Source organism: Natator depressus, chromosome 15 (genome assembly GCF_965152275.1).
Source record: "Natator depressus isolate rNatDep1 chromosome 15, rNatDep2.hap1, whole genome shotgun sequence".
In the NCBI taxonomy this organism is placed as follows: domain Eukaryota; kingdom Metazoa; phylum Chordata; order Testudines; family Cheloniidae; genus Natator; species Natator depressus.
In genome coordinates this window covers 7,942,235-7,957,532 of record NC_134248.1, presented here as the reverse complement: position 1 = coordinate 7,957,532, position 15,298 = coordinate 7,942,235, and the positions used below count along the sequence as shown (strand labels likewise).

The 15,298-nt window shown below is 42.4% G+C and overlaps 1 protein-coding gene across 1 annotated transcript in view; it reads left to right on the top strand.

Moving 5' to 3' along the window:
• The window catches only part of MED13L (mediator complex subunit 13L), a 424,792-nt gene that overhangs the window by 383,203 nt on the left and 26,291 nt on the right, over window positions 1-15,298 (top strand). Inside the window, exons 22-26 of the mRNA XM_074972328.1 lie at window positions 2,561-2,780; window positions 5,678-5,866; window positions 9,408-9,631; window positions 10,071-10,213; window positions 13,995-14,153. Of these exons, the coding sequence (XP_074828429.1) occupies window positions 2,561-2,780; window positions 5,678-5,866; window positions 9,408-9,631; window positions 10,071-10,213; window positions 13,995-14,153 (935 nt within the window). The remainder of the gene's footprint in view (window positions 1-2,560; window positions 2,781-5,677; window positions 5,867-9,407; window positions 9,632-10,070; window positions 10,214-13,994; window positions 14,154-15,298) is intronic.

Genomic DNA, 15,298 nt, shown 5'->3' with positions numbered 1-15,298 from the left:
CTAGACATGGAGCCATTGATCACTACCCGTTGAGCCCGACAATCTAGCCAGCTTTCTGTCCACCTTATAGTCCATTCATCCAGCCCATACTTCTTTAACTTGCTGGCAAGAATACTGTGGGAGACCATGTCAAAAGCTTTGCTAAAGTCAAGGAACAACACGTCCACTGCTTTCCCTTCATCCACAGAACCAGTTATCTCGTCATGGAAGGCAATTAGATTAGTCAGGCATGACTTGCCCTTGGTGAATCCATGCTGACTGTTCCTGATCTCTTTCCTTTCCTCTAAGTGCTTCAGAATTGATTCCTTGAGGACCTGCTCCATGATTTTTCCAGGGACTGAGGTGAGGCTGACAGGCCTGTAGTTCCCAGGATCCTCCTCCTTCCCTTTTTTTAAAGATGGGCACTACATTAGCCTTTTTCCAGTCATCCGGGACTTCCCCCGATCGCCATGAGTTTTCAAAGATAATGGCCAATGGCACTGCAATCACATCTGCCAACTCCTTTAGCACTCTCGGGTGCAACACATCCGGCCCCGTGGACTTGTGCACGTCCAGCTTTTCTAAATAGTCCCGAACCACTTCTTTCTCCACAGAGGGCTGGTCACCTCCTCCCCATGCTGTGCTGCCCAGTGCAGCAGTCTGGGAGCTGACCTTGTTCGTGAAGACAGAGGCAAAAAAAGCATTGAGTACATTAGCTTTTTCCACATCCTCTGTCACTAGGTTGCCTCCCTCATTCAGTAAGGGGCCCACACTTTCCTTGACTTTCTTCTTGTTGCTAACATACCTGAAGAAACCCTTCTTGTTACTCTTAACATCTCTTGCTAGCTGCAACTCCAGGTGTGATTTGGCCTTCCTGATTTCACTCCTGCATGCCCGAGCAATATTTTTATACTCATCCCTGGTCATTTGTCCAATCTTCCACTTCTTGTAAGCTTCTTTTTTGTATTTAAGATCCGCAAGGATTTCACGGTTAAGCCAAGCTGTCGCCTGCCATATTTACTATTCTTTCTACACATCGGGATGGTTTGTCCCTGTAACCTCAATAAGGATTCTTTAAAATACAGCCAAATACAGTTGACTCAAGCTTGCAGGGCTTGGGGCTGTAAAACTGCAGTATAGATATTCAGACTCAAGCTACAGCCAGGGTTCTGGGACCCCACGAGAGTGGAGCATCCCAGGGGCCAGGCTCCAGCCTGAGCCCGAACATCTACATCGCACTTTTACAACCCTGCAGCCTAAGCCCCACGAGCCTGAGTCAGTTGACGTGGGCCAGCTGCAGGTGTTTAATTGCAATGTAGACATATTCTTATCTTCTTGCGTTCATGACTCCTTCCCTTAAGCCACATGGACATTCCTGAAAGTGCAGGAGCTCCTTGCTTCCTGCACAGCCATCCAGAGCTGCTGCTGTGGCAGTTGTGATTGCAACAGCTGTCTCTGATATATAGTGGGTGAACTTTATTCGTCCTTTGTAGTCACTGAAATGAGGTTTATTATTATTTCATATTGTTTAGTTAAAGACGACACTGTTATTGTTGATAGGCGCAAAATTTGACCCACAATTTTTTTCTTATCTATTTGCAAGCTAGGTGGTGTTCTATGTATAATGCTGCATTGCTGCTATTTCTTAAATCCATTTTGGCATTGCAGCATTTCTAAATACCCCCCCAATAAGGAACCAGTGTGTGATTTTACGATGTCAGGGAATGGATTTCGGGGATAAGCCGATTTCAGCTTGGGACTGCTAAAGAGTCCTCATAAACAGGAGTGTGTAAAACATTATTTTAAAAATTAGAAAAATACGTTGCCACCATTTAAAAATTCTACTTGCCTGAGGCAGATCCTTCTTGATGGGTAATTTTTTTCCCCTGTCACTTTTGCAGTAATGTATATTAGCAAGTAGATGTTATGTTGATAAATTGTCATAACATAATGGGTTAATGAGCTCTCGTCCTTTAAGTAACAAATTCAAATAGAGTCCTGTGTGAAGTTTTTGTTATACTTCTGTTCAGAGGCCTATGCAAAATCTACAATTAGCACTAGCTGCCAGCCTCAGCAGAGTATGTAAACTGAACGCCTTTCTCACCTCTGCATGTTTGTCCCTCCTGTTCAGAGTTGAGACACTTTCACAGGGGGCAGTGTGGGGAAACCTTGACTGCAAGTGCTTACCTCTTCTGTGAATAAACAGAGGCCTTCAGTCTCCTGTCATTCTTCCAGCTTTCTCCAGGACTAAAACAATTTGTATATGAATGACCACAAGCAGAAAATAGTATACTGTCATTCACTGATTCAGTCCTAATCATCTTTCTTGTACACATTCGTCAGAGCTAGACTGTTCTGGGTGTTTCAGATGAGGGTGTGTCACTCTTTTAAAAAACACCTTTAACAAATTATTAACAGGTACTTTGATTTGATGTAATCCTTTGGATAGATGTAACATTTTCTCAATGTAAAAAGCAGTCCTCCCCTTCAGACTCTTTCCCTACCCACCCTAACTCTTAGAACAAAACAATAATTAGACTTTGTAATTTGCTTATGTACTTAACAATACATGTGTCTCTAGTGTTACAGAGAGGGAGAGAATAGGGATTCCCACTGACCCAGAATCTGCAGACAGCCATGCCTATCCTCCAGCAGTTGTCATCTATATGGTGGATCCTTTTACCTACACTGCAGATGAGGAATCTGCCTCAGCCAACTACTGGCTGTTAAGTTTGATGCGATGTTACACAGAAATGTTGGATAACTTACCCGACAATATGAGGAATTCTTTCATTCTCCAGGTAATATTTTTAATCTTTTTCTTTAGAGATTCATTCTACCACATCAAACGTTTGCTAACTGCAAGATACAGAAAGATGTAAAATAGAGGCTGGGATACTGCGTCTGAACATAATGCCAAGTGCTGTTATAGACAACATTTAGATGATATTTACAAAATGTGTTTTATTAAATGGACAAGTAATATGTTAAAATAATACCTTGGTTGTGACATAATGCAAGAAGGAGCCACAGTACTCTTAAATTGTTTCCTTTGTGTATGTTTCAGAACATGTTTTCTTTGTTGGGTGATTTCCAAACAGCGGGTAACATTCCATAGCTCACACAGTGTGATGACATTGTCCTGGCAAAGGAGTGTTGTAGCTGTGTTTATTATGAATCTCTTTATTTAGTGTATATTCTGTGTCTTAGCCAGTAATTATATTCACTTTTAAGGTGTTTTGTTTTGTTTAATGCAAGTGAAATATGTGAAAAGATGCATAATGTGTACTACTGTATTACTACCTGCTTGTTAAAATATATCCTCATGTAATCTTGAGTAAATAGCAGTAGTTACTTACTGTGGAGTTATGCAAGGATTAAACTGATGTCACCAGGAGCAGAACTTGGCCCTTTGTGCAGCCCGCTTGCACTTGCACTGTATGTCCTTGCCTCCTTCCCAGAGACGAGTGATTTTGGGTACATAGGCACCGACTCCATTGGTGCTCCAGGGGTGGAGAACCCATGAAAAAATATTAGTGGATGCTTATCACCCAACGGCAACCAGCTCCTTCTTCCCTCCACTCATTCCCCCCTACGGCTCCACCAATCAACTCCTCCTCCTCCCTCCCAGCACCTCCCAGCTGTTCACCAGTGTGCAGGAGGTGCTAGGAGGGTGGGGGAAGAGCAGGCATGGGGCACGCTCAGGGGAGGGGCGGAAAGAGGTGTGGGAGGGCCTTGGGGGAAGGGGTGGAGTTGTGGCGGGGCCTGGGACTGAGCGGGGTTTGAGCACCTCCGGGGAAAATTAGAAGTGGGCACCGGTGTTTGGGTACCTTGTTTCTTAGGCGCTCAACTTGACTAGGTAAAGGCCTCTGATTTTTCAGACAGAGGCACTCATCTTTTGTCTGAAAATCAGGCCCTCCTAAGGCATCTCAAGTTGGGTGACTAAAGACATCTGTCACTTTTAATAATCTTGGCCTTTTACTGTACTCCAGGACTTCTGCCCCCTAAAGTATTTCTATCACCAAACATTATTTATTACAGTTTTGGTGTAAAATGTAATATTAGTATCCCAGCTGCATATTTTAGCTTGGCTCATTCCAAGAGATTGAACAGAAGATATTAAAAATAAAATAACCATCATCATTTCAATGACTGAAATAGAATACGTGTAAATCCGGCACTACTTGAGATCAATAGTACACTTAGATCTCAGGCTGGGATGATTTAGTTGGGGATTGGTCCTGCTTTGAGCAGGGATTTGGACTAGATGACCTCCTGAGGTCCCTTCCAACCCTGATATTCTATGATTCTATATGAGAGCTCTGCTTGAAATGCAAAGTTCAGGGTGTTTAGCCCCAAAGTTTCAGTAAGGCCATCTGAGAAATTCAGACCTGGGTTAAAAAACATGCTCAAGTTTCAGGAATGTTTGGGTATAGGGTTTTGCTTTGCATCCACCTTCAGTCTCATATGTATGCTCCATGTCCTCTATCATAGACAAGCTGGTGATCTGACCTGACCTCCACTTACGAGATTCTGGTTTCATTAAGGTTAAACATAAAAACTGTCCCACAGTCTTAGGGTATTTCTTTTAAACTCAAACAGTTCCTCTCCATAGTGCACTCCAGTAGGATGTATATACATAACTAGGTATTTTCCCTTCCTAAACTGCAGTATGAAGCCAAAAGGTTGGAGTGGAGCCAGAGGAGGAGTTTAGCAATGTAGAGGACATAGGTGGGCAAATCATCTCTCTCTTCTTCAGTTCAGTGGTATTTACAATGAAATTGACATAGGAAGCCAGTTTTCACTTTAAGAAAAGGAGTACTTGTGGCATCGTAGAGACTAACCAATTTATTTGAGCATAAGCTTTCGTGAGCTACAGCTCACTTCATCGGATGCATACTGTGGAAAGTATAGAAGATCTTTTTATACACACAAAGCATGAAAAAATGGGTGTTTACCACTACAAAAGATTTTCTCTCCCCCCACCCCACTCTCCTGCTGGTAATAGCTTATCTAAAGTGATCACTCTCCTTACAATGTGTATGATAATCAAGGTGGGCCATTTCCAGCACAAATCCAGGTTTTCTCCCCCCCCCTCCCAAAACCCATTCTCCTGTTGGTAATAGCTTATCTAAAGTGATCACTCTCCCTTACAATGTGTATGATAATCAAGGTGGGCCATTTCCAGCACAAATCCAGGGTTTAACAAGAATGTCTGGGGGGCGGGGGGGTGGGGTAGGAAACAACAAGGGGAAATCACGTTGAGCCTCTAGTAGGTCAGTCAGCGTACCCCAAATTATTAACTGCAGTTCAGTATCTTGTACAGAGGGCAAGAAGTAATTATATTTCACTGGGTTTTGGGTGGTCCTGGGCTGCTGGAAAATACGATTTTTTTCTAGCTTGCTCTGAGATATAACAAGGTAAAATCAACTGTGGTTCGATATAGCATTGTTCATACTCAGAAATACTTACGGCACCCAACACTGTGGGGCCCCAGTCCTGATTGAACCTTGTGGGCATTGCCGTCATACAAGTACGGCACTAGTATGCAAAGCGTCTGTAGTTGCTAAATGAAGAATGAATGCCAGGTCTAAATAAACCTGAATTTGATTTGTTTTATTTCATGTTGTTGGCGTGGGAAATAAGCCCTTTCAGTATTTCTAATCCTGGTTTTTATTGTTTATACATAAATGTATAGATTGTGCCTTGCCAGTACATGCTGCAGACAATGAAGGATGAACAGGTTTTCTACATTCAGCACTTGAAGTCTTTGGCATTTTCAGTGTACTGCCAGTGCAGGCGACCATTGCCCACACAGATCCACATTAAGTCTCTTACTGGCTTTGGGCCAGCTGCCAGCATTGAGATGACCCTCAAGAACCCCGAGGTTAGTACTCCTACCAGGACAGCAAGGAGTCTGATTCAGGAACTGATCTCATTTCTCAGAACCCAGAAAGAATGAGTATGGGAAATCCTTTGAGTCGCTAGTAGCTTTCTTCTTTTCAAGGTATTGGAGATGATGATGTAGGGGAAAGGAAAGACAGGTGAATATGTGCATAGCCTAATGTGTCCATGTATGAAATGGGTAGTTGTGCACATTCAGGTCTAATGTTCAGCTACCTATGGCAAGGGGTAAATGGAGAAATCCCCTCTGGATTCTGTCACTTCTCATGAAATGACTATAATGGTCTGTAGGCTATTAAGTGATTCTGTCTTTCATCTGATCCTAACTTTGCAAAGATTCAAGCTCTGTTTTCTGCATTTCAGAAGTCTCAAGTGAAGAATAATCCTTCCTATTTCCCAGGAGTGTTCATCCTTTGGGAAATACCATGGGGCTTACCTTTATTTAGATTTAACTAAACAAATATAAAAAACACTTAGTAAGGACATCTGGAGCCCAGGATATTAATTAAAAATGCAGTTCCAAAATCATTATGAAACCAAAATATCAGCACGTTTGCTCACACACATACACCCAACAGGAATCAAAAACAGATTACAATCCAAATCAGAATCTCTACACTTCTCAAAATTCCCAAAAGAAATCTCGTCCTCAGTCCTCCTGTCCCCCCAGAAAAACAGAATGTCTCTTCAAACCAATGGACACTGCAGCATGCCTGTAGGTCAACGATATTGGGTTAGTTTTGACCAAGGGGAACAGTGAATTCCAAAATCTAAGGACACTCACAGAAAACACTCTGCCAGCAGCTCCCTGTCTTACTCTAATGGAGGCCCAGCACAAGACCCTGTACCATTGTTTAGGTGTTGTATTTTGTAATAGTGCCATGACAATATGGCATTATTTTATAATGCAACACCTGAGCTTCTCCAGTTTATGTGCAGACAGCACAGTGGTCCATGTGGTGCAGAACAGACAAGAACAGAGGGAGGAGGGGTGGGGGAGAGGAAAGGAGGCTGAACAAGAGTGGAAAGGATCACCATGAGAGGGGAAGGGATAATAGATCTGAATGGGCAAATAGGTGGAGAGGAGAAGGGAAAGAAACGGATGAGTATTGGTAAGGAAAGGGAAAGAAAGAGAGCAGCAGTGGGGATGGTGCGCCAACCTGTATAAGAACCCAAAACATTACTTTTCATTGTTTCTCCTCAAACTGATTTATTTTTTCTTTCTTTGCCACCTTTTTAATTTTTCAAAGAGACAAAAGAAGACAAAATTAACAGGACAAGAAAAGTAACATTTTCACATGTAATTGTTTGTATTTAGTATACCACAGATGGGCAGAAGACTGTTCTCTCCATTGTACGTACACTTCTCATGCATCCCCACCCAAAATGTATTCTCAGTTAACTAAAAAGTTAGACATGATAGCCTATCAGTTCCTAGATCATTTACTCTAGACCACCTATCCAGTAACCTCCTTTGCTTTATAATTCCTTTAGGGATACAACACAATGTTTGAGAAGGAGGTGGTTTAGTAAGGTGATGACTGATTACTGGGTATGCATTGTTTCAGGGGTGATTGAAAGTATTTACACACAGAGGCAGAATTGTATTAATACTTTAATTACAAACTGGGTGCTGAATAATCCTAGGGGGCGTCCTTCAAAATCTGGTAATTTTTTTACCTGAGTTAGTGATTACCGTAGAACTGATTAGCAGCAGGCCTGCTGTTCAGCTCTGACACTGAGACCTCCAAAATAGCTCTGAAATGGGATTTAAAAGAAAAACAAAGGTTTGTACTTTGCAGGATTTCAGATACTTTGTATTCATATTATGATTGCCATTCCTGACCCTTGCTACATGAGGTTATATCAGCACTGTCTACATAGAAGCCCCTATTTTAAAAGGTTTATAACTTGTGACTCTGTCACTCCATTACTCATGAGTTATCAACTCATCACTACCACATACAGATATTTCTTAGATCAAATTGTCAGTAGCCTGTATATATTTAGCACGTTTAGCAATTAAAGCACAAGGCTGAGTGTCAGAAAATTGGGGTTTAAATTTCTACCTCTGCCACTGACTTGCTACGCGGCTTTGGGCAAGTCACAGCCTCTGTGCCTTAGTTTCCTTATCTGTAAAAGGAAAATAAAAGTTCAGCATCTTTATAAATACATTTTAGTGCCCATGACTTTTTAAAAAAAATTTACTCCTGAGGGCATTCTGCATCAAAACATTAAAATTCTGCACACGATATTTTAAAATTCTGTAAATTTTATTTGTCAAATAAATATGGAGGCTCCAGCATGGTATTGGGGAGCACAGGCCACTAGCTGCACAGAGGTGGGAGATCACTGTGTAGCTCTCCCCCTCCCCCCGGGACATGAACTCAGTGATGAGGCTGCATCCAACCCTGACATAGTGCAAGGACCGGCCTGCCCTCAGTAACACCCCAGGTGTGGGAGGCAGGCTCAGCAAGGCAGGATCCAAATGTGGAAGGGCTTAATGTGGGAGGATCCAGGTGTGGGGGATCTGGATGCACGGGGGCTTAGGGGGTTCTGGGTGCAATGGTAATGGGACTCTGCAAGGGGGTCCAGGTGAAGGTGGTTGGGGCTCAGCAGGGGGAGGGGTGTGGGGGAGTGGGGCTCAGTGGGGTGGTGATCCAGGTGCAGCTGGTTGGGGCTCGGTGGGGTGAGGATCTGGGTGTGGGTGGCTTGTTGGGGTGGTCTAAGAGCAGGGAAGTGGGGCTCATCATGGGGCATTCTGCGTGCAGGGGGGTGAGGCTTGGCAGGAGGGTCTGGGTATGAGGGGGTCTGGATGCATGGGGTTGGGCGGATGTGGGAGCAGCTCCCTGTACAGGGATCCCTCCCCCTGCAGATGAGGAGAAATGGGTGCAGGAAGTGGGGGAGGGCAGTTTGCAGAGCTTCTTGCAGCCAGGGGAGAAATCTGGAGGTGTGTCTGACCCGGACCCAGATGCCATGCAGGGGAAGAGGAAGTTCCATCCTCCCCAGCCCAGCCTGGACTAGCAGCTGAGCTCAGCGCAGGGTAGGAACCACCAGCCGGATCTTCCCCAGTCCCACCTCCGGCCCCAGAGTCATTTACCTCTCTGCCGGCAGTCCTGGGCACCCGAAACATACTGCTGAGGAGGGTTGCATGATCGATCTTGTGGCTTCCTTTTGCTTCCCCATCAGAAAGTCATTTTTCTGCGGGGAAGCAAAGAAATATGCAGGGGACATAAATTCTGTACATGTGCAGTGGTGCAGAATTCCTCCAGGAGTAAAAAATTTCTAAGTGCATGAGACTGTCTGAATTAGGTGACATTTATTAATGGTGATGAATTCCTTTATGTTCATCTCTTTCCAGGATATATTAGTTTTGAGTGTGAATTCCTTGGCTTCTACCTCTTTGTTTCATAACTTTCATATTTCTTCATGTATATATCACCGTTCCATGTTATGCATTTCTTATACAAGCACTGCTTTAGATAACTCTGTACTAATGATGATGATGCTGACTTTAATTACAGCGCCCCAGTCCAATTCAGCTCTACTCTCCTCCTTTCATACTGGCACCCATCAAAGACAAACAAACAGAGCTTGGGGAGACATTTGGAGAGGCCAGTCAGAAATACAATGTACTCTTTGTTGGATATTGTTTGTCTCATGATCAGCGCTGGCTCCTGGCATCCTGCACTGACCTCCATGGCGAGCTGTTGGAAACCTGCATTGTAAATATTGATTTGCCAAACAGGTAGAAACCTTCAGTTTTATGTTAAGTTTGGGTCGACATTTCTCTATGTTCACTTTATCTGGCCGTTTGCACATCCCTTTCTAGTCCCCTGTTACTGAGGTGATAACATTTCTTTGTATTGATGGTTTGTGTCATAGCTTACCAAGTATGGAGTAAGAAAGTGGTTGCTTTATAAATGCCAACTGAGTGCATCTCCAAGTACAGCTGGTACAGTGCTCAGCACGGTGGTGCTTATTTTATGACTGGGGCCTTTGGGTACTACTGCAATGCCTATAATGGAGGGAAAGACTCCTTTTCTACTTTTTGGTATTTGAATGTAAATGAGACACTCAGCTCTTACAGTTCTGGGGGCAGTATAAGAGTTCAGTTAGATAGGAAAAGTGAAATAGTGACATGGAATAGAAATCTGAAATTCTTGCTTCATTTTCCTTATCTCCAGATCAAGGAGGAGCAAAGTGTCTGCACGTAAAATTGGTCTGCAAAAGCTGTGGGAATGGTGTGTTGGGATTGTACAGATGACATCACTGCCCTGGAGAGTTGTAATTGGGCGACTTGGAAGACTGGGCCACGGGGAGTTAAAAGGTAAGGACAGCTAAGGATGCCATGTGCTGAGGAGTAGAGCTACACGTAGGGTGACCAGATGTCCCGATTTTATAGGGACAGGCCCGATTTTTGGGTCTTTTTCTTACATAAGCTCCTATTACCCCCCACCCCCGTCCCAATTTGTCACACTTGCTGTCTGGTCACCCTAGCTATATGCTAGTTTCGTGGTCAGGTAGGATGGTTTAATATATTGAACATGATGCTGCAAACCAGACACTACAACCGGGAGTTATAATCCTACCTCTGATACTAAGTCATTGTGTGGCCTGGGCAAGTCATCTTATCTCTGTCTCTTTCCCTGTCTGTACAATGAGGATAACTATATTCACTTGCTCACCTGCTGCCCACAGGTGTGTGGATTAGCTAGTTACTATTTGCACAGTACTTCAAAAATGTTCATTGCTATATGGTAAATATTGTTATTGCTTTTGCGAAATGCTTACACAACACGTACATGTTAGTAGCTAAGGAAAAACCCCAAAAGGAGCAAGAGGTTGGTTTGGTTTGTTTTTTAAAGTGTTACAATCGGCTATATCCAGTTTTACACAGTCTCAGTTTAGTACTGAGTACTCAGGTATTCGCTGTAGCACACAAGGCAGTTGATGTAATTTAGTGCAGTTTGGCCTGATGGGCCCTATTAGTGTTGAGCAATAACAAAAGCATAAGGATAGTAATCATAGGGAGACTAGTAAGCCAAAAGTGAAGTACAGCCTGGCATTATTGGGTGGTTTAATACAGTAGCATACTATGTATAATTTTAACCCTGGAAATGTGAAGCCCTGTCCTGGTCACAGTCTAGCATAAGCTTAGGGTAACTGAGGAGCTGGCCCATATGGATCCTGTCAGGGTATAGTGTTCACAGGAAAGTAGCAGATACACAGTTAAGATCTGATTTTAAAACTTCAAATGGAAGCAACTCTACTGAATACAGTGAAGATACTGAGCAATGTGTCAAAATTACATCAATTGCAAAGTAACTAAAAATGAACTGGTCACTAGGTTTTACTTAATATTAGGGTGTACCTTGTGGCTTGCAAGGGATGTCCAACAATTGGCATCCCCATTAGGGGATTGTGGACATTGACAGAGCACTATGGAGAATTTTACTTAGGCTACACTGAAAGAAAATCCAGTGTGCAGAGAACTTCATTTTCCAAAGCTGATCCAAATTCAAAAACAAGATAAAATATTGAACAGGGTTAAAAAAATCAGTAATTGAATAACCTGGTATGGTATATGTTGAGGTAAGGTTGTAGGTCACCTCATTATAAAGACCGTAGAACTGATTTACAATAACATTTGGTAGATAGTGATTTATACATTATTCCTCCTTAAAATCAGATGAATATGTGAGCTAACAGAAGTTACTTTTGGTAGCCTATGCATTCTAATCACTTGGATGAATACTTTCTTTGGCAGACCACTGAATGACTATGCTGTAAAATTCCTTTTTCTGTCCCATACAGTAAAGCTGCAACCAGCCTGTGCTTGCACTGAAAAAAGTTTCTACTTGCATGTCTGCAATACTCAGTGATTACCAGAAACAGTATTACAAACAAGATTTTGAGTTTAGCAATATGGTGGCACTCTGGTGCTGCCATGTAGTTGACCTCAGTTCAGTTTCTTGAGGTAGTATGAGACGTCTCATCGTGGCTGGAGTTATGCAGTTAGTACATAGATTGGAAGAGGAGTGCCTTGCTTCACTCAGGAAATGATCCCTCCTAATTTAAAGATCAGTACGTACAGGCCCTGAAAGGAGTTCCTCCTGTCTTCAGCCAGAAGGATGGTGGCTCTTATGCAGGTCTGGGTGGATGATTCCACACTGAAAAATGGAGCAAATCTTAGGGCTGGGATTGGGATATAGGTAAGACATTTAGTGCGTTTTGTTGTTTGAAGTGGAGCATGAAAGGTAATGTAGGCTGGAGGATAAAGATCTTATTTAAAACAGTGTGCATTCTCACATTAATCACCTAAGGTGTTGTAGGGACTTATTCAAAGCAATCCCAGATTCATGGGTTTGTGGCTAATTAAAATAAATCAGATAAGCAGCGTGTATCATTTTTCTATACCAGCACTCAGGCTAGCCTTAGGGAGCTGCTGCTTCAGTCAGTGTAGGAACAGAAGCAGAAATCACACTACCTTCAATTCAGCTAGTACACACAAAGGAGGAGCTTAAATTGGCTTTAGGAAGAAGCAGTTATTTATCTCTTGGTTGGGGAATGAGGTGCCAACCACAGGGCTGTCAGTTAAAGTGGAGAGGGTGAAAGGGAACAGAGATTGAGAATTTAAAATCAGCAGATCCTTTCCCCTGGCTCTATTGTGAGTCTGTCTGCTTAGTTGGGGTTCCTGGTAGCTGTTTTCAGAAGATTGACCTCAGAGTCTTAAACTGCTTTTGTTCTATCAGAGGAGATCCTCTGCCACGGTTTTACAGTGCATCTGAGTGCTACTTTGAAGAAATACTCACCTTCACAGCTCTTTCTTTCTTTTTAATTGTAGCGCTATGGCATTTTCTGGTGTTGTGCGTGGGGATTCATGTTGACCGAGCACTCAGATTTCAAGCACTCCAGTTTGCAGCATGTTAGTCAGATGAAAACAATTGTATTTCTACTTCTTCTGTAGAAAAAGGAACAGTTCAACTGAGAGATGATCTCATGTAAAGAATGCTCACGCTGGAGTGACATTAAAGTAATAGGACGAGGCAGGCAGTGCATTTCTGAGGGATTATTGCATGCTCTGGGTGCATTATTAAGTAAGAGGCTAAAGGCCAAGTCCAATTTCGGTAATCCCTCAGTTATGCACTGCCTAGAGTGTCTTATTGCTAAAAATTAAGAGGAAAAATAGTGTCTGTTTGTTTGAATGATTCACATTAGAAGGCAGTTCAGAACGTGTCATTTGGATCCAGAGCTCTGATCCCATTTGTAATTGTAAATCAGGTTCCTTTTAGAAGGACATTTCTTCTGACCATTACCATCTTTCACAACATTCAAATGTTAGGGCAAACCACATTGCGTGTCAGTGACAGAATGTGTGTGGCGAAGGACCTGTGAAATAGGAGCAAAGTCTCATGCTTACTGAGCAGCTGATCTTCAGCGCTACATAAGGGTAATAGCTGAGATTTAGATTACAATTAAGGGAAGAGGATTTTTGAATCCCACACTAACAGTTAAGGAATACCATGATCTGTTACTGCCACCACCACTCAGAGACAGTGGATCTTCTTAAGATAATGTATTTGACTTGAATGGTTGTGTAAGAAATTATTAAGAGAACCAATGCAAAACTAATATTGCCAGAACTGTTACTGGAAGACATTCTGAGTGAAGCAACACCTCCTGAACCAGAAAACAGTATTTGCCATCTAACAAACAGAACGTACTTTACAGTAACTATTTCATTCCTTGTTCGTATCTCCTGGGCTGCTTTTCATTACCAATAGAAGGAAAGCTATTCCAGTGGTTAAAGCAGAAGAAACAGTAGAACGTGGCTTTATCCCAACTTTAACACGGAATCGTTTTAACTGACTTGCTCAAGTTCATAGTCTCTCTGTGCCTATCTCCATCTGTAAGATAGGGATTGTACTTCTCTATCTCAAAGGGATGTTTTGAGGCTTAATTTATTAATGTTTGAGATGCCATAGAAGCACAAAGTGTTGTTAATATTTATTTTCAGCCAACACCACCATATTACAGAAGGTAGAAATAACATTACTGAGATATTTCCAGAGTTTTGTTACATTCTCTTGAAACTAACTGCATTTCAGACTGGAGTATCCTCCTTGGGGAATGTTCCCTGCAGACAATCAGCAAACAGCTGAAGGAAGTGTGCCGCATGTGTGGGATCTCAACAGCAGACTCTCCTTCTATCCTCAGTGCCTGCTTGGTTGCCATGGAGCCCCAGGGGTCCTTTGTAGTGATGCCAGGTAACTACAGAAATGCATGTTACTAAAACTTTTCCTTGGCCTAAAGTCCACATTGGACGTTCTTCAAATTGGGTGGTTTCTGGTGACAACAGCGAGACCTCACTAGGATAGATGAATGAAAGAAGAGCAAGAAAAGTTATAATTTGGGACAGCCCAGTGGACTATAGTAGTACTTGGAATTGCAGTGCTGGGGGAGTTTACTTCCAGGAAGGAGATTTCTTTATGCCCTGTCAAGATGATGGGGTCTCCTGGTAGCTTTATTTGGAAAGTCATGCCCTGGAGGAAGACTGGTTTCATATATTCAGCTTGAATAAATATATCACTATTGTATGGGCCCTGATGCAGAGGGGTCTGCAAAAATTCCTGCTGTGGGAACTCTTCTGTGTGAAGGATCAAAAAGTGTGTTTGTGTGTGTCTTTGTGGGGAGGATGGGATGGTAGAGGGGGAGATTGGAATTGTGACTCACATTGAAAGTGAGGCTAAAACCACGGCCCCCGTAATATCCATTTGTTCTTGAAGAGGCCCTGTTATGTACAGAAATCCACAAGGGAGAACCAAATTAAAGTTAGGTTCATGAAGCTCCTCAGTGGGAAGTGGAAGTTACTGTGACAACAAGAGATGCTGTTGAGTATATCATGGAACAATTTTCTGACTTTAAGATTACCTGGATTGTTTAATTTTAAAAATATGTTTCCTCCTCCACCTCCTCTGTTTCTCATTTGTTGTATTTGTCTGAATTGTAGGTATTTGTTGTTTCCTTTTGTTGGCTTTTTTGTGCTTGAATTTATACTCTCTCTTCATCTCAGGGAGTGCTACATTTTATGTAGCTTTTTGTGAATTTGGGGAATTATTTTTTTTCATTTACAATCACTGTTCGGTTCTTAGGTTAGGTCAGATTTTGATTAGCATTATGGATTGTAAATAAGGCTTCCAGTTTTAAACAAACGAAAATTCACAGGTATTTTTGGCTATAAATGTCTTGCTTTAAAATCTGGTGGGGTGGTTTGTTTTTTTTTTTGGTTGTTGGGGTTTTTTAGACAGATTTTTAAACCTTTCCCTTCTCTTCTGTCAGTTTTATGCTACTTTTAAGTGTGGGATGGACTAAGGAGCAGCATGAGATGACAGAAGGAAAGATAGAGCGAACT